This window comes from Convolutriloba macropyga, chromosome 7 (genome assembly GCF_964194025.1).
Source record: "Convolutriloba macropyga chromosome 7, txConMacr16.3, whole genome shotgun sequence".
NCBI classification, from domain to species: Eukaryota; Metazoa; Xenacoelomorpha; order Acoela; family Convolutidae; genus Convolutriloba; species Convolutriloba macropyga.
The window spans coordinates 39469913-39490878 of record NC_134474.1 but is presented as its reverse complement, the minus strand read 5'-3'; the positions used below and the strand labels follow the sequence as shown (position 1 = coordinate 39490878).

The 20966-nt window shown below is 35.4% G+C and overlaps 2 protein-coding genes across 4 annotated transcripts in view; one reads left to right on the top strand and one right to left on the bottom strand.

The window, feature by feature from the left end:
- The window catches only part of LOC142342273 (protein Dr1-like), a 514279-nt gene that overhangs the window by 27400 nt on the left and 465913 nt on the right, over positions 1–20966 (top strand). The gene's annotated exons all lie outside the window — the stretch shown is intronic.
- The window catches only part of LOC142342854 (terminal nucleotidyltransferase 4A-like), a 55268-nt gene continuing 42051 nt past the window's right edge, over positions 7750–20966 (bottom strand). For both annotated transcript variants that reach the window (XM_075394484.1, XM_075394485.1), the window contains exon 3: positions 7750–8563. In XM_075394484.1, coding sequence (XP_075250599.1) covers positions 8286–8563 — 278 coding nt within the window. In that variant the 3' untranslated portion in view covers positions 7750–8285. The remainder of the gene's footprint in view (positions 8564–20966) is intronic.

The following is a 20966-nucleotide window of genomic DNA, read 5'->3' as shown; positions in this document are numbered from 1 at the left end:
TACTTTAATATATCAATCTGATAAACAAGAAATTTCCATTTCACAACATCGTTGGAACGGAGTTCAATGGAGTTTTTGACAAAAATTGAACCAACAAAAGAAGAATACAAAAAATTGATGGAATATCTTCCTAACCTTCTTTCTTATGTAGAGACTTTCAAAAAGACCAGTATCACGCAGTATCACTTTATAAAAACAAAGATAAATTTTGTTGGATTTTTTTACACTTTTAAACATTTACAATTGTTACAGTAGTATTTTTGCAATGTTTCCCAACAACAAAAATTGTTTCCTAGCTGAATGTAAAATTTGGAGAAAATTGACCAAAATTTCCCCCACGGAGGACTTATTGGTTACAGTAATTCAATTCTGGACTTCTTCCTAGCAAGATCGAAAGTGTTCCGTTTACATGATTCTGCTGGAGTGGTGCTGATTTATTTGACGGAACAATAAATTGGTTGTGTGTTATGTTTAGTTCTTATTTTTTGTTAATTTTTGGCATTTTTTTTGTTTTTTTACGTTTCAATTCATTTGCACAGTTTCTTTATCTCTAGGGAAGAAGCTAGCGTATAAATGACTGATCACACTGATAAGGGACTTCAATAAGCTAATTTTGTCTTTGATGACAATAATCACGAACGTCAACCTTGGAAATGTTTTGGACAGACGTGTAACCGGTCTTTATGTTTTTTGTCATATTATAGATTTTAGCTTGTTGTATTGTAAGAATTGCATCATCTGAGACTTGTGAGGAGACAACAGTTTGGATCGCCATTTTGTCGAGTACAGTTGGATATATTTTAACTTCTCCAAAATTATGAACAAAAAAGAACGAGTTTTTATTTCATTGGTTGGACCAAGTGGATCAGGGAAATCTCATCTCATCCATGATAGGATGACCAGAGTTTGACAAAGATTTACTATTTTTATCAACACTTTCAATCTCTTTACGGACTAATGTCAAAAATTATAAAGCACATTGAGTTCGTACAAGGTGTTGATTTTGAATTGATACAGAACTTACCTAATAATGGAACAAAGTATTTACTTATTTTTGATGACTCTTGTGAAGAAATTTATAGTTCTAAAAAATTTGTAAAAAGAGCTACTGCTGGAAAAGAGTTTGACAAAAATTTACTATTTTTATCAACACTATCAATCTCTTTGCGGACTGATGTCAAAAAATATGAAGCACATTGAGTTCGTACAAGGTGTTGATTTTGAATTGATACAGAACTTACCTAATAATGGAACAAAGTATTTACTTATTTTTGATGACTCTTGTGAAGAAATTTATAGTTCTAAAGAATTTGTAAAAATAGCTACTGCTTGACTCCGAAAACAGTCGACTCTCTAAGATACTGTACTAACAGTGGTTCAACGCCATCATTCTTTTTTTTCTACCTCAAAGCAAGCAACAGATTACATTTTTGAACGGTAGGCACATAACATCTCTCTACTCTGACCGCGTTCCAGAAATATTCCTAGAGCTTCAAAATAACTTTTCTCAAATATTGTCTCGAAGACTTCATCCAGTTTCTAAACGAGTGCAAAGTAAAGAGTAGAGGAGAACTAAGGGAATTTCAAAAACAAGAAGTTTTTAAAATCAGAGAAGAAAATCTACTTATTTTAAAAACAACTAGTCTCAGTAAAAAAAGACAGATACTGAGCTCAAAAAAGGGATCAGTCTTTTATCAATTTTCACTCCGTCAATCATTAATCGTCTCTCTTGAAATGGATCAGCTTGTTTTGATTCCTCAACAACTTTATGACCAAAAATCAAGTTATCACCTCAAAGATTGGACAAATATAACGAAAAACAGGATTCGGTTCCAAAAAATTTGGAAACTGTTTATGAAAAAGTTAATGCTAAAACAGTCTTCCAGCAACGAATCACTTAAAGAAATTTTAAATTCACCTCGCATTATGCTCTCCCTATCTGACTCTATTTTGTTAGACTGAAGAGATACAAACGTTGCATTTGTCGCTTTTGTATACGCTCTGAAGAGGAAAAACGTTGAATGTCGCAATATTTATTACACAATTCTTGACACAATTGGCTTAAATCCACATAAAACTATAAACAAAGATGCCAAAAGCAAAGAGCGAGGAAGCTGGATCCCTTTCCAAAACCGAAAGAGCCAAGCTACAGAGGTTGTACAGGGAAAGCTAACCCGCATATGGATCAGTTCAATACCTTCAGAAAGCTAGCGAGTTGTCAAAGAAGGTTACTGACTTTTTATGCAGAAAGAATTCTTACACTAAATTTCGACAAGCAATTCGACATTTCAAAAGATTACCTGCTTTTGCAAAACGTATCAATGAGATTTGGTGTCTTGGTTTGGCTTTTATGGATAAATTGTCTGAATTTAATAACGGTGAGAAATATTTATTGATATTTGTTGACGTCTTTTCTCGCCTGGTCCGTGTTCAATCAATGAAGTCAAGAAAATGCCTCTGATGCTGTAACTGCCTTGTTAAGGAAGAAAAACTTTTAAGGAAGAACACTAAACCTGATATAGTGTGGGTTGATTAAGGTACTGAGTTCGGCGGAGAATTCAAAAATTTTGCAAGAGTAAAGATATCAAAATCTACTCTACAAGAAGTGAAACAAAAGCTGCTGTAGCAGAAAGGTCAATTAGATCTTTGAAAAACATTATTTATCGCTACATGGAGGAAAGCGGTAATAAAATGGATAATTTCGTTAATACTATCAACACAAGAGTTAACAGATCTATAGATAAATCCCCCAAAAACATTAAAAATTCGGATTTTTTATCAATTTTTTTACAAAAACTTTATTATTGAGTACAAAAAACCTCGCTTTGAAATTGGAGAAAAAGTTCGATTCTGCAAGTACGATATTTCACTTAGAAAAGTTACAAGTCTCAATTAACAAGTGAAACTTTTCAAATTGTTAAAATTGCAACTTTAAAACCACCAACCTATAACCTTCACGGAGATTAAATTCTAGGCAAATTTTATGAAGAAGAGATTGCAAAGTGTATCATTTAGAGATGAATTCTTTCACTGTAGAGTTGGTTTCAAATGCTTCTTTTGATTGTTACCCAGATAATACATTAAGTTCTTTTACAAATTTTCTTCCGGAACAAATAAATCTCGGAGAATGGGAGGTTGCAATTACAGAACTATCTTATCCTTCCTTGTACCAAATCATCGCGGAAGGAAAATTCTTCTATCTAGATGGAGCAACAGCGAATACAAAACCATCAGACTATAAAACACTTGATCCAGGTCTATATCCGTCCACCTCTGATATTGTAAACGAAATGAACAAAAAAATTTAGGAACGTGAAAAGTATGAAAAAACACCACTCAGATTACACGTTAACAAAAATACACAGCGAAATGTTTTCAGTCTTCCCAATGAGAATTATTTACTTGTTATATTTAGTACTGATCTTTGTCATGTCTTTGGATGTGAAGAAGCTGTTTATTAAGGCTGTAAAAAATGGTTGCTGATAGTGATCTACCGTATTTTCGTGGATATGCCAGACAAAGGGGTAGGGGTTTTGGAGCTTTAGAGGAAACAATTGTGAGGACAGCAATTCCGTTTTTGAGACGATATGTTGTCCCAACAGCAAAAAGAGTGTGAGCTGATTTAATTGAAATGGCTGCTCCTGAAATTGGAAATGGTTTGACTGAGAAGAAAAACTCAAATCTGTTGCTGCTGATGTTGGAAAGAAAACTTTACGTAAACAGCTAGGTGCAGGAAAAACAAGAAAGCGTCGCATTATTCGTACATCATCTCCAAAAAAGTGTCGAGGTCGTCGAACAAGAAAAGATATATTTGCTAATCTAAAATGAATTCTAGATCAACAACCGATTCTAATTTTTGATATCGACACTTTACAAATTCTTGCCTGGAGATTTCTGGCAAAATTCCTCTTTCGGAACAAAATGAGTCTTCTCGTGTTCAAGAAGTTTATCCTATTACTTCATTGGATGAAAGCAGCATTGAATTTGAATTTGAAACCGATAGAAGCATCTATCTTGATATGAGAGATAACCAACCTTCAAATCAAAGTTGGGTTACAAAAGGGAAGATTGTTTCATGACTTTATGAAAAGAAGATGAGCAAGGAAAAGCAGATATGGGCATGTCCTTCACAGATGACGATTTACATTATCTAACTCTCGTCAACAATATATTACACTCACTCTTCTCCAACTGTGAAGTGTATCTGAACAATGAACAAGTGTACAATTCAAATGGTCTCTATGGACACAAGGCCTTAATTTCCAATGAATTTTATGCTTCAACGAGAAATAATCAAGTTATTTTAACTTGTCATGAATACGAATTTGAAAAAAACATAGTGATTATGAGAAGAGCCCGTTTATAAACCAAGAAGAACTTTTACTGAAAAATGGAAGCACTTACTACGGTAAATTAGCTATTGATTTATTCTAATGTGAGAAGTTACTGCATCCAAACACAAAATTTAGACTGAAATTGATTCGTGCAAGACCTAATCTCTAAATGATTTCCTACAATCCTCAAGTTTCCCTGAAGGTTCTTGACTGTTCTTCATTTACACGACGTGTTGTTGTTAACGAAGTGTATCATCAGACTATCAGTTACCAATTAACTCATCAACCTGCCTGTTACAACTTTATGGAAACAACTGTACGTACATTTATTATTCCCTCAGGACAGAACCAGCTTATTCAGGAAAATGTTTTTAACAATGCACCAATCAGAAGAGTAGCTATTGCGATGAACATCAATTCGGCATTTACAGGACATTTTCAAGAAAATCCTTTCCATTATCAGAAATTTGGTTTGCGAGAACTTAGAATTAATCGCGGAGGTAGAGCTATAGTATGACTTGACACAGCTAATGACTGTAGAGCATACGTAACAATGAAAGCAATGAACTTTAACGCGGAAATTCCTGCGTTACCGAATCATCAAGTTCAGAGCCACTACATACTGGTATTCGATCTCGCTTCACTTCAAGATGCTGGAGAAAATATTCATTATCCTGAACTCAGCGTTGCAAGAATTCGATTGGAAATGTTTTCGATCGTTCGATAAGAAACGTGACAGAAATAATTGTTCTAGTAGAAAGAATGTCTACTGTTAAAATTGATCAGTTTGGAATTGTTGCTAAAAACGTCTGAGATTTTTTCACCATTTTTGCAATTTTATATAATGGCTTTCATTGTTGGAACATTTGTAGGTTTAACTTCTTCATCTAGCTGTCGTTCTTTACATTAAAATAACTAACTAACGGATGTCAACTGGGGTAGATTAACTTCAAATATATATATTTATATTCCTTTCCTAATTTTCCTTGGACTTTTTATGATTATTGTTTTGTTTTATCCCAGCATCCAGGAAGAAACAGTCGACAAAATCACAAAAACTAAAGACTGTTGCTTCTCTCAACAGAACGAAAATTTTCAACTTGATTGCTCTGTCAGGAATCCTTATACAAACGGTGCTTGCGAGATAAAAACTTATTTGTCATGGATAACAACTCATTTCATGACATCATTTAACGCATTACAGAGCTCAAATTCCGGAATATTGGATCCTTTCCAGCAGATTTTGTGTCAAATTTACCCAAATTCAGTTTTGCAATCATCAACACCTCCCCAAGCAGTGAGGTTGGTGAAAAATGGATAATGATTGGTCGACTCAATAGGAACTATTACTACGCGGATTCTCTAGCACGATCAGTCACACATTACAAATTTTTGAATAAAGTCTCACAAAATGATACACAGACCACTCCAGAAAATGCAAAACTTGTGTGGGTTCTACAAAATGTAATTACTGCGATATACACTAAGCTGGTGGCTAATAAGGTCGATATAAGTTTTAAACAATTGTACCTTTTACTCAGTTAGCTACGCAAGTTCTTCATTTATATCGACTTTATTAACCCACTCGGCTAAATATACCTCGGTTTTCACTTATTTTGATAAACATAGCTGGCAGATTGCCAGAAAATAGCCGCAATAGATTCGTAGATCGGCCGTCTAAAAAAACAGTAAAAAGACAGACCAAAAAAATTTGCCTTTTAATTGAAGGCTGATCTGTTATATTTTGATAAAAAATCTGTATAAGTTATTGCTGCCTCTATTAGCTGGTCTCAAATAACCTTCATTTAGAGTGACACACACCCATTTGACCTTATCTCTTTGAATTAAAGTAAATAAAAGTCAATTTCAAAGTGAGGAAGTCATTTTTGAGAGTGAGGTAAATCAAGTGTGACCAAAAATTTAATCACGCGCATGAACAAAAAACTCGCTCCACTAAGAGCGAAAAATGACGTCACACATGCAATTCAGTTGAAATTGCATGAACGAATGAACAAAAAGTGGCTGTGACGTCATATGGTCGTAACAAAAATCATGACGACGAAGTAAAAAAAAACCAAGAGAAGGCCAATAATAGCCCCAGCTATCGCTGTGCGGCTATTAATAAATTATACCTATTTAATGTAAATGTTCGAGTGATTTTGTAGTTTGATGTGCATACTTTATACTGTGTCTGTTATATATAACTTTTCCAATTCAATCTTATTTATCAAAAAAGCTGTCATTTTTAACCAATCAAAAGAGTATTTAGAACACTTTAGAAAAAACAGGGTAAAATTGTACAAAAATCTGAACAATTTTGCAGAAAATACCCCTGATACTATACCTAATCTTAATACACGTGAGCGGCTATAACTAATCTTAATACATGTCAGTGGCTATAACTAATCCTAATACAAGTCGGCGGCTAAAACTTATCTTAATACATGTCGGCGGCAATAATTAATATTAATACATGTCGGCGGCTATACCTAATCTTAATACATGGCAACTATACCTAATCCTAATACATGGCGGCTATACCTAATCTTAATACATGGCGGCCATGCCTAATCTTTATACATGTAGCCTATACCTAATCTTAATACATGGAGATTCTATTCCTAATTTTTATACATGTAGCCTATATCTAATCTTAATACATTAAGACTGCTATACTTAATCTTAATACATGCAAATTCATTCCTAATCTTAATACATTAGGGAGGACCCAAATCCCGAAAAAGCCGCTATACCCCATTTTAATACATGGGGGTCCTCACCCCACACCCCGGGGAGGGCCGCTCACCTATATACTACTATTGTTTTCAAAACTAAACGTATTTTTGAACTTCGCACCTTTTTGCTCTTTTTGTCGCCGTTACCCAATCAATTGGGGACAGGTCCCATATCTTTTCTAATGAAGAATGGGTTAATTTGCTTTGTTTAGCTTTTATGTGATTCGATTTTGTAATTTCTTTTAATAGACATCGGGTCTTGGTCGTAATTAAGGTTTATTTGATTTTTATTTTTGTCTTTTCTAGTCGTCCTATTAACAACAGGTTTCATCGGTCCTCTAACGTTCAATTATTTTATTCCATTAGTGGTTTATTGTACGATATGTATGTTTTTGAAAGTTATCTATCTCTTCATAGTTTGGTGGCCAATTAAGTCAAGAATGTGGATGAGCGGGGTCGGAACATTATGTGCGTACGCACATTACCGAGCCTCCTTGTATTATATAAAAACGAAAAATGAGCGCATTACGGTGGGGTTGCCGTAATTTTCTATGGCGCGCCAGGAGGGAAGATCTATTGCAGCGATACACTGCAATCTTTAAAAAAATCGTTTCTTCGAGCCTCATCCTCACTGGCTTAAGGTAGGTTCTTGGTTCCTTGGGCTTCGAAAAAAAAAAACGTAAAATTAGAATTTATTTATTCTAGAATATCTATTAATTAGCATCACGCAAGATAGAAACGAGATAGAAATGCGAAGGCACCTGCGTATTGAGGCAATAGAGTTAACAATAACAATTTAAATTAACTAACATTGCACGTTCGAATTCAATTAATCAGACTAAATAGCAAGTTGATAACTTGTGACCGTCATAGCACAAGTCATAGGGCTTCAATCACAAAACGAATTCACAGCTTAAAATTATACGAACACAATATACATTTCAATTTAACAATCAGAAGATTTCAGAACATACTCAGGGATTCAAACATCAAGAATACTTAAAGAGCCAGAAAAGATTCAACTCGGATCAATTTGGGGAAATTAAGCTGTTTCACTAATTGATAACAGTTCCAGCATTAAAAAGTTCCCGAGTGTTACTTATTTATAGGCTGAAGAAACAGCACACAAAAAAGTTTAACCCCGGCCAACATTTTAGGGAAATTGGCAAAAATTTCACAATTAATAGCGCGATCTTACTGAAACATTCCCTGGGTATTAATTACATTCCGAAACAGATGGCAATATCTCCGATTGGACAACAGGTACCGTTGTCACATTAAGCGAATACTTCACACCGTACATATCCTCAGTGCCCGCATTGTCGAAAGGCTTGAAGTAGCAGTCCACAGCCAACGGGCAATAGAAGCGCAGACTGCGTTCAGCATAAGTTTCATCAATGAATCGACGGTGGAATTGAACGTCTATCGGAATCTTCAAAATTGAGCTCAAGATTGTGTTGCCAGTGCGCGCATCTGCACGCCCTGAACTATCAGCTGGAAAATAGAAGTCAAGATTTAATCATCATTCCATTACTAGAATGAAGGCGAACCTGCCTCCGGACATTCTTAGAGATTTCTACTATTCTAAGTAAGGCCCCGGAGAAGCGATTGCCTAACAGCAAAAACTATCATGGCATTTAACGAAAAAGCACATCGCAAAAGTCTTAGCAATTGTGATGGTTTCAAAACAAAAATCAAGAAACTTAGAAGTTCTATTAAAGTTTCAATAAAAGAAAGACGAACTTACCTGAAGAACTTGGTCAATAAGTATTGGCCACAGAACTGAACTCAATACTAATTCAGTCTTGGCGCTATCATTATCTCATTGACTTATCAATCATATCTCTCGACCAGTTGTCTTTCCTAGCTGTTACCGAAACATGGATTAAAGAGAACAATACTATTCCAGATTCTTTTTTTGAGCAGTAGTCATCAATTTATTCACTAGCCGAGATCATCATCGACTGAACTGGAAAGAGGGGGAGGTGTAGGCATATGGATACCCAAGAAGTTTTCAATCAAAATAAGAAATGAATTGAACACCATCAACAGGAGTTTTTTTGAATCACTATGGATAGAAGTAACTGAGCCTCTGAAAGAAAAACTGCTTATAAATGTGGCCTTTTGTTCAAACGTAAACCTTTCAAAATTCTTCCTTGATGAAATGACATCAGAAATTTCAAATGTTTACTCTAGCACTGACAATCTAATCCTGCTTGGAGATTACAACATAAATATAATTAAAGAAACTGGGAAACAATTACTAAACAACTTCATTGCAGATAACGGGCTTCAGTATGTAAACACAAAAAAAGCAACATGGACAAATGAAGAACAATTTTCTTTAATCGACCACTGCTTTATTTCTGAAAATCGAATCTTCGAAACAGATATAATAGAGTCAATACTTGAAAACGATCATTTCACTATTGTATATCAATCATCACTGAAATTAGAATGAAAGCAGCAAAAGACAGAATATTCAATGCGAGATAAAAAGAGATACACAAGAAGTAATTTTAACCGTGATATTGCTTTGCAAGACTGGTCACTGATGTACAAAATCATTGGAGCAAATGAAATTTTTCATAAATTTATTGAAATTTTCCAAAATGTATTAAATAGTCACGCACCTTTGAAAAATATAGAAGTGAAAACAAAAAGGAGCACAAAAAACGGCTATCAAAAGAACGGCGTAGTCTCATTAATGAAAAGCATCATGTATTCAATGAATGGAAAAAAGATCCTAATCAAGAGCTCTTCAACAGTTACAAAGTACTTAGAAACAATGTTAACAGAAAATTGCGTAAAGCATCTGACGATTATACAAAACAATTTTTCGAGAATCTCCCAACTTTAAAAGAACAATGGAAATTTATCAGGAACAAAATTAACTCAAATAAACAGACAGAAAAAATTGCAAAGCTGAACAAGGGCCATAACGTAATATCAGATGAAAAAAGCATTGCTAACTGTGTGAATAATTGTTTTGCTCGTCTTGGACTTTACAACAGAGAAATAATTGCTCCTAAGTTGCCTTCTTTCAATTTTAAGGGAAACGAATTCAATTTCAGGCCGGTAACCAGAAGAGAACTATACAAAGTTATTGACAAACTACCAACACAAAAATCAGCTGGACCAGGGTATATACCATCTTGGGCATTGAAAAATTTTAATTTGTCCATTGGAACTCATTTACCGTTTGCTATTAGTGAGTGTATAAACGCAAACACATTCCCTGAAATTTTAAAATAAGCCTATGTCACTCCCATCTATAAGAAAGGAGACAGGCATAACCCTGAAAACTATCGACCAATTTCGGTCACTCCAACGTTAGCAAAACTTTTTGAAAGACTTCTCTTGGAGCAAATGTGGAACATTTAGATATGAATAAAATAATTAACAAAAATCAATTTGGCTTCCAAAAACAAAAGTCGTGTCTTAATACAATAATTGCACTGACAGAAAAAACAAATCATTATGTTGAAGAAAAAATAGTCTTAACAATCTTTTTGGATTTAGCGAAAGCTTTTAACTCAATATCCTTGGACACATTCATTCATAAAATTGAAAAATATGGTTGTGGAGAAAACGCAAGAGTCTTATGGAATTCGTTTCTAAATAACAGGAAACAGTGTGTCAGAAACGGAATAACTGAATCCGGCTGGACAATTATTAATCATGGCGTTCCACAAGGTACTGTACTAGGACCACTAGTATTCATACTTTATGTAAATGACTTTGGTGAGGAAATAGGGAAAAATTCGAATGTATTACAATTTGAAGATGACACAGCAATTTTATGTAATGAAAAAAATGAACAGTGTTTAGAGGTAAAGGCTAAAAAAATATTGATGGAAACTGAACAAAATATGAAACAAAAACAAGTTAACTCTAAATGAAGGGAAAACAGAAATAATGGCTTTCAAAATTGAAAAGTTACCAGCTGTCAATTGCGTTGAATTTAATAGTCATTGAAACCAACAGATGATTGCAGAAACTTAGGTGTTATTCTTGACAAAGAGTTGACATACCAAAAACAACTTAATAATATGATCAGTAAAATGGCTTTAGCTATCAGATCAAATTAATTGGTACGCAATCAAATACCTTTAAAGGCTCCAAGAAATCTCTTTAGATCACTTGTTTTATCGCATTTAGAGTTTAGTGCAATATTTTTTCAAAGTTTGTCGTCCTACTCAATTGACAGAATAAACAAACAAATTAGATGGGGCATAAAACTTTGCTTTTTTTGAACAAAATATGACAGTACTCAAAAACTACTTCTTGAAAATACTTCCCGCAGAACTTCAAATTGCAAAAACTTCATTAAATAGACTTTTCGATATTGTCCAATAAACAAACATACAGGACCAAAAAAAAATTCAGAATAATCGGAGATGTTGAAATTAAAGTTAATAATCGCGCATATGATTTTTCTATCACAACAAAATGTAAATCAAAATGGAGTCAAAATTCAATTATAAGAAACGTTGTTCGGAAAAGGAATAAACTTCCAAGAGCTCTAAGAAATGAAAAATCGAAGAAAAAATTTAAAAAAGAATTAAAGGAAGAGATGCAAAAAAGACGTGAACGAGTTCCAATGGACAAAAAAATTGAAGGCTTTAAAAGTTTATTTTTAAAAAATAATTCACGAGAACTAGAAACTGAACCTTAGTTTTTTATTATGATTATTATTTTTAGTTCTTCAAGGGAAAGATGTAGTATGTTTGATTAATAATATTACAACATGTAACTTTAACCTTGGGGTTATTCGAATTTACATGTTTGAGATTTAAAAAAATTCTCCCACCAACAGAAACCTGATTCTAATATCCACCGACCTCCAATTAAGAAACTCGATTGTACCTAGGCCATGTATGATTCTCATGAAATGTTGAAAATAAACAATCACCTCTGGAATTCGGAACTAAAATCATCAATGGTTTCCAGACCAGCTACGATTCGGAACAATGGTGTCCAGACCAGCTACAGACAGACAAATTTTGGCTTTACAGAATGCAGAATCAGCTACTGCGTGGATTATGCCTTTTGTGGCAAAAAGTCGCGCAGAGAAGAAAGAGGACAAGATCAACACCAATGGTACTGTACAGGAACTACAGGTAACTAATCTCTTTCTTAGTATGTGCGGGCAAGATGCAATTATTAAACTTAGGAGCCTAATTAGTCGTAGGAATTTGATAGACACTCCGTATAAAGACATCAAATAAAGAGACATTAGTAACGGCAGAAAGTGTTAAATTTCTGTCCGTAATACAAGGTGTAGGGGAGTCAGAGGACAATATCCTAGCGCGTTTTAGGGAGGAAGCACCAAAAGAAAAATTTACGGCTAATAAAAGCAACATGTGCATTAGTTGTGGAGGTAAACCACACTCTAGTAGACACTGTCCAGCTCTAATTAAAAAATGCAACACTTGTGAAAATATGGGACACTTTTCAAAAATGTGTGGAAGCAAAACCCACCCAAATTCAGGTGAGTACAATAAACAAATTAACTTTTGCTAGGAAAAAAATATTTCTTCAGAGCAAGCATCTCCACAATCGGAGATGGGAATGTTTTATAAAAGAGAATAAATCTTTAACATGACAGCGACATGGGAATATATATCTCTAATAACTGCAAAGTAAAAATGCAGTTAGACACAGGTGCAGATAGCACAGTGATATCATCAAAAAAAATGGACTGAGCTTGGTCAACATCAGGTGGATGGTAAGATAAGACATCTCGAAGCTTATGATGCTCATCAATTAACGCTTCTGGGATCACTTTCTTGTGATGTCGAGTGGAACGAAAGTAGGTACACACAAAAACAACTAGCAGTTGTGCTGTCTGTTAAAGAATCTGGCCTAATAGTTAGAGAGACCTCCTACCCACGAACGGCGTGAACAACAACACAACCGAACACCTACCTGCTGTGAAAGGTTACAACGCTCATGTGAAGCTGATACCAGCATCACAGCCAATGTTCTGCAAAGCCAGAAAAACACCTCTAGCTCTTCAAGACAAGGTCACAGAGAAGCTGCACAGGGCATCCTTGAACCGGTACAGCCAGTAGGAGTCCCTAATGCATCTCCAGTGCTGGTGTGGCAGAGAAAGAACAGTGGAGAACTGAGACTTTGCGTGGACTGGAAAGTGCATATCAATTGCAAGGTCATGGATGAGGACTACCCAATACCAGAAATGGAGAAGATCTTCAACAACCTACATGGGGCCTCATACTTTGGGAAAATTGACCTCTCAGATGCCTATTATCAAACTGAACTTGACAAAGAGGCATGGTATATATACACATTCAACACATCTTCGGGACTGTTCAAGATGTGCACTCTACCTCAGGGATTGAAGAACTCCTCTTGAATCTTCCAGAATTGCATCAAATCAACACTCAAAGGAATCAAAGGTGTTGTGATCCTTCAAGACGATGTGCTGGTCTAAGGAACTACCAAGGAGCAGTTCGACAAGAGAATGCTTGCAGTCAGGAGTCGACTAAGTAAGAAAAACTTTACTTTTACTGAGAAAAAATCTAACTGAAAACCAGTCGATAGCGTTAGTTTTTTGGGATACTCCATTTCAAACGAGGGAATAGCACCAAATCCCAAACGTTTTTTATGTTAAAATAAAAAATGCAAAAGCACCAACTAACAACAAACAACTCGAATCGTTTGTTGGGCTAGCTAATTTTTACTGAAGAAGAATTCCTGATTTCGCAACAAAAATGCTACCCTAAAAAAACATGAGAAATAACGATTTCGGACGGAGCAAAAGGCAACAAAAATCTTTTGAAGACATAAAAAACGAAGAAGCAACCGTTACTACTGACGCCTTTTAAAAAGCCATTGGCGGCGTCCTTTCTCAAGAAGGACATCCAGTCATATATGTAGAGAAAGTTGACTCCAGCGGAGCAAAACTACTCGAACATAGAGCGGGAAGCACTGGCAATTGTGTTTGTGGTCACAAGATTGAAGCAATTCCTTCTTGGAAGACCATTTACCCTACAATCGGACCACAAACCACTCAAATATCTCTTTGCACCAGACGAGGAGATCCTGACGACAGCATCAGCGAAAATCACAAGATGGGCAATAGCCCTAATGGGCTTCGACTATGAGTTGAAGTACACACCAGGAGAGCAGATACCCCACGCAGATGCTTTGAGAAGAATGGATTTTGACAAAACGAATCCGACAACGATCGAATGTGCTTCGCAATCAACAACATCTACTTCGCTCAGAGTGATTTGGTGACCCAAGCACAAATCAAAACCTGAAGAAACAGATTCTTCCAGGACAATGAAACGAATTGGAAAGCGGCAATTGGAAACAATGTTCAGAAGCGGAAAAAGGATTCGAGCAACACAGATGCACTGATCACACACAATGGAATCATCTTCCGAGTTGTTGTTCCTTTCATTCCACCTAAACTACGACACTTGGTTTTGGCAAAAGCGCATGAGACACATTCGAGGAAGAATGCAACTGAGGCATCAGTTAGAATGATAGCGTGGTGGACTGGCATTACCCAAGACGTTCAACATTTTGTTAGTAAATGTAAGAATTGGCAAATGAAGAGGCCTAGCATGGGAAAAACAGTCTCTACGTGGCCAAAAGCCGATGTTTGAGAACGGATCCACATAGACTGGGGCTATGTTAAGGACCAAGGCAATATCTTAGTATTTGTTGACGCGGGTTCTGGCTGGATAGAAGCTTTTCCCGTGAGAAATAGAACATCAGAAACGTTTAAAGTATTTCTTAGTCAAAACTTTGCAAGATTCGGATTACCAAAAACTTTAGTATCTGATAAGGGTCTTGAATTTGTAAGCGATGACCTTAAACAAAGGTGTGAATCACTGGGAATTAAGAAAATGGAATCACCCGTCTATCATCCTAGAGCTAATGGACTAGCTGAAAAGGCAGTTCAGACAGTGAAGCGGGCACTTCAAGCATGGAGTCGCAATCTTAATGTGTCATTTGAAGCAATCCTGCACTGGGCACTGATGACACATCGCAACACTTCAAAGACGAGGGGCAAAACTCCAGTTGATCTCCTGTTGGGACGCAGAGTGAGACTACCAGCAATAGCAGATTTCGACTTGTGCGAAACCATTCTATTCAAGGCCAATGAGAAGACAAAGACAGTTCCTGCTACCTTCATCATCAGGAAGGGCTTGAACACATCTCTCATACAGCCCGAAAACTCAACACGGACTATTGTAGTGAGACAAACAAAATGCGAGACTAGATGAGGACAGTGTGAAACCTGGACCATCAGTGGCAGAAACCATATCTCAATCAGAACCACAACTTCAGAACACAGATGTGGGACCTTCACATCACAATCAGTCTTCTGCAGCTTCTGCAGAACAGCTTCTGCAGTCACAATCATCTGCAGAGCATTAACAACCTGAACCACTAGAGCCTTCACGAACATCAACAAGAAACAGAAAACAGCCGGACAGATTTGGAAAACCTATACCCACAAACTTGCTTAAAAAAGGAGGGAGGATGTGATGAATTCAAAACAAACATCAGGAAACATAGAAGTTCAATTAAAGTTTCAAAGAACGAAAGAAGAACTTACCTGACGAACTTTGTCAATAAGTAATGCCCACAGAACTAAACTCAATTCAAATTCAGTCTGGGCGCTATCATTATGTTATTGACCTATCAATCATTTGTCAGAAGTAAATTCTCCCACCAACAGAAACCTGATTCTAACATCCACCAACCTCCAACTAATGAACTCGATAGTACCTAGGCCATTTATGATTCTCATGAAATGTTGATGAAAAAAGAAAATCACCTCCGGGATTCAGAACTAAAATCTATTCGCATGTCAATCATGTAAAATACTTTTAGCTAATCTAAATTTTCTCTATCTTTTCGTATAGATAATTACTTAAAAAACGAGCTAATTTTTGTATATTTTCATTTCCAATTTTAAATTAAAATTCAAATTATTGAATTCTTTGACCCGTGTTATCGACCACGACAGCAATTAAAACCAAGAGGTAGAAGCAAACTCAGCACATTAGATCAAGATCTTCGCCAATTTTGATAGTGGCGCTTAGTTCCTTCCCTTTCTTTGAGGAAAATCTGTAACCAATGGAGCTCAGTTTAAACGTTATTAAGCATGCTTTGTCACGAGTTCGTGACAAACTTATTTAACTTCAGCATCTAGTTATATTTTAAATACACGCACTTAGTATTTCTGAGAAATACCAGAACAAAATTTCTCAATTTCCGCGCAGCCAAAAAAAGGATTAACTATTGTCTTCGTATGAAAGACTAATACAAAAGCTCAAACCTTACAAGCAATAAATTTTAGTGTTTATAAACGTACACCTATACAGCTAAATTCAGACTAGAAAAGCCTGATTCCGCAACAACAAAAAAACAACCCACAAATTGCGGATAAACTGTTCTTAACAACTGGTAGAGCCTTGGGTCCCCGCGATATTATCATAAACATTAAGTTTATAGAACATCAATTTACCAGCCAACAGAATCAACTTAAAACAAATAGACACGGAAAAATCTCAATTTGCACAAAAATGGGTAGAAAACAGAAAAATTCTCATTGTATATATACACTCATTTCCATTGCTCCGAAATCAATATCAAATGGTTGAAAGCTACAGCGAATAAATCTGCAGAAAAATTAAGACGTTCAAACCGTAAGAAAGCTACTTTTTTAAAACCATAACGTCATCGCGGAAGACCACCGAATGAATCAATCAAGTTTTTCAATAGAGGACACAAGTTATCAACTTGCTCTTAGGTTCAACAAAATTGTTAAAAAGCCGGCAGAATGCCGGCAAAAAGCCGCCGTTGACCGCACTGATACGTAGATTGAAACACTAAGAGAAGAACAAAGGGAAAAATTGACAGCCCAATCTTCTTCTGAATGTTAAAAGTTCTAATTCGATCCGCAGTTTCGTTACACTCGATAACGATAGGGCATTCAGCCTCTAAATTGTAGGCCAATAAGTTCAATACTATCACCAATTAGGAGTATACTCTAAAATTCCATTCATTTGAAACAGTGAATGAGGTAGATCAGCAGTCAAAAGTGAAAGTAGTGAATCACATACAACGGAAAAAGCTGATAGCTGAACAGGGAAAAGCGCGATAGAAAACCGAAAGGGAAAAGATTTGTTTTTGTGTTACTCAGAACGTCTGACACCAATCATTGCTAAGTAGCAACACAACACCAAAAAAGCCAGAAAAACAAACAATTCACAAAACTATGTCACAGTCAGTAAAACTGTTATAAATGAATATTAAGAAATTAAGAATTTTTACTAGAGATAACCTCGCTAGAGAGCTAAGTAGACCATTCATTCACAAAAAACTCAAAAAAAGGTCAAGACTGGTAAACACCAACCGCATGTTTTCTTTTCAAAAGTGACAAAGTCGTTAAAACAATCATTTAAGCGCGGAAATCATTCAAAATTATACCCAACCCAAGGGCTACGAAAATGACACTAACGAGGGGAAGTAACAGAAAGAACAAAAATTACCACAAAAAGGGCAAAAAAGCACTGATATGATTTTGATAACTTAGTGTCAAAGACTTTAAACTGGAAAGATATGGTTTGAAACCATTAAACTGCTTTGAATATGGCTCATTATGACAGCCAAGTAGACAAGCCATTAAAGAAAATCAGTGACTAGACAACAAAAATTACAAATGCGGGAAATGAAGAGATAGTTTTTGAAAAAAGTCAAACTCGTGAAAACGTTCTATAGGAAACGAACAAATAAAAACGTAAATTAGGCCTCATTAGTGTTCCAGTAAATCAAAACCACAATTTTACATTTTTAGAACACATGAATGACATGTAAATCATCTGCTAAGAAAATCACAAGAAACAAGAGCGAAAACAGAGGTATAATGACCGCAAAAAAAAAAACAGAAATTTTCAAAATCCAAAGTCTGTTTATACACCAATTCTCTTTCCTCTTTAAACAAAGTTTGAAAAAACTTCGAACCTTAAACTACTCGCTTTTTTCCTCCATTTACTAATCTAATAAAAAGTCAAAAGTGTGAACAGATCTTTAACGAAGACAGCTCACCAATACAAATCAAGTTCTTCGCTCAGAACGAGAGCGCCTTAATAGCTTTTTAGATGCCGACGGCGGCTTTAAAAAATGGAATAACAAACAACTGGTCTCCAATTAGTCAATCAGTTATTGCTCATAATCCATCAGACACGAACCGACTCCAGTAAGGGGACTATGCCTCATAACAGCCAGTGGAGCAAAAGTTAATGAGACTAAGTGCCACGACAACAAAAACTACAGAAACGAGAAAACTCAAAAATACCTTTTTTAAAATTAATTTTTCAAATCTTGGAAATATTTTATCTGAAATTAAAGAGTATAATGTTTCAATCATACCACATTAGTGTGCAATTAATAAGACCAGGTTACACAAAAAGAACTACAAAACTGTGTATGATTGGTACGGATATTTTTTGAAAACAAGTTGTGGCACGAGGGGAAGTAACAGAAAGAACAAGAATTACCACAAAAAGGGAAAAAAAAGCACTGATATGATTTTGATAACTTAGTGCCGAACTGGAAAGATATGGTTTGAAACCATTAAACTGCTTTGAACATGGCTCATTATGACAGCCAAGAAGACAAGCCATTAAAGAAAATCAGTGACAAGACAACAAAAATTACAAATGCGGGAAATGAAGAGATAGTTTTTGAAAAAAAAGTCAAACTCGTGAAAACGTTCTATAGGAAACGAACAAATAAAAACGTAAATTAGGCCTCATTAGTGTTCCAGTGGATCAAAACCAAAATTTTACAATTTTAGAACACATGAATGACATGTAAACCATCTGCTAAGAAAATCACAAGAAACACGAGCGAAAACAGAGGTATAATGACCGCAAAAAAAAACAGAAATTGCATTCAAAATCCAAAGTCTGTTTATACAGCAATTCTCTTTCCTCTTTAAACAAAGTTTGAAAAAACTTCGAACCTTAAACTACTCGCTTTTTTCCTCCATTTACTAATGTAATAAAAAGTGTGAGCAGATCATTAACGAAAACAGCTCAGCAATACAAATCAAGTTCTTCGCTCAAAACGAGAGCGCCTTAATAGCTTTTTAGATGCTGACGGCGGCTTTAAAAAACGGAATAACGAACAACTGGTCTCCAATTAGTCAATCAGTTATTGCTCAAAATCCATCAGACAGGAACCGACTCCAGCAAGGGGCCTATGCCTCATAACAGCCAGTGGAGCAAACGTTAATGAGACTAAGTGCCACGACAACAAAAACTACAGAAACGAGAAAACTCACTTTTTCAAATCTTGGAAATATTTTATCTGAAATTAAAGAGTATAATGTTTCAATCATACCACATTAGTGTGCAATTAATAAGACCAAGTTACACAAAAAGAACTACAAAACTGTGTATGATTGGTACGGATAATTTTTGAAAACAAGTTATGGCACTTAAAAGGTCACTAAATAAGTCAAAGACTATTCTGTAAAACATTTTCGAAGGTAAATATTGGTTGCAAAAATTAAAACTTAAACCAGCATCGAAACCGAAGGCCATTAATCTTAACAATGATGCCCGCAAGCAACCGACCCAGAGCACAATGACTTAATGACCGCCTTTTGTAAAGAAAGATATACCTGGAAGAACGCCGGAAAATAGAGGCCATTGATTTCCATAACCACGATTGGGATTGACAGAACAGAAAATATGGAAAAGATTGATTGTTGTACAAAAAAATTTAAAGTGCAAACTTTTTGGTTTCATTTTGTAGTTAGTAGTGGACATAACTCTGTTTCATAATGAGAGGATACAGAGGCTAAAATCAATACAAAAACATTAGAGATACTAACTTATGAAAACAAAGTTTAAGTAGCTGGCATCTAAAATTGGGCTTTATGGGTTTATCACTTTTGATTTTCGATCATTTTTGATTTTAAATCTATTTTCATTTTCGGTATGAACTCTATTCATTTTAGATAACTCTGTTCAAATTTGAACTTGTTTCTAACTTTGAATTGGTTTTTCGACACTGATTCTGTTGATTCTAGATTCTTTTTCAGAACTACTGCTGGTAAAAAGCGCTTTCAGTTGTATGCGAGAAGAGTGAAACTAGCCCAGAGAAGTCAAAAAGATTTTACACAAAAAATTGAACAAGATGTGAACTAAGGCAAAAAAAACAGATTTCTATTCGACGAAGTAAAAACAAAGGAAAAGTCCTGACAAAATTCAAAGAAATTTTATTGACTAATTAAAATACGCGACCTAAAACGGACAAAAAATCGATTGTGAAAACCAATCCCATAAAATCTTCCGGTAAAACCAATCAGATGAAAATTTTAAAAAATTTATCGAATCGAAGTCATTAGAAGCATGTGAAAAAATCACATTCGAGAAAGCACATTTTTGTTCAAGCACTTTTTCTCACTCGCACTTGAAAACGGATTGAGAAAACTCACGCCCCAAAATCATTCGAACTTTCGCTTCATTTCCTGTTTCAGGGTGAACAAAATCACAAAATTTACCTAACAAATCCATACGAGAGCAGAGATCTGAAAATAACAGCGCCCCAATACAATATTTCGAATAGCAAAAAATATTGGCCCAATACAATAGCCAGTTAAGAAGATGAGGGCGGCTGTTAACCACATAGCCCACAAATTTCGGGGAAAAAGCACTCGTTGACCAACTTGGCAAAACGGGATTGAAATAGGGGGAAAAGCAGATAGATATTGAACGAACTTTTCTGAGGCTCAAAAAGTGTACTAACTGATGTGCCGTTTCAGTTAGATTCCTTAATTATACGTAAATCAGATTCGAAACTGAAGGCCATTAAACCTAAAGATAATGCCATCTAG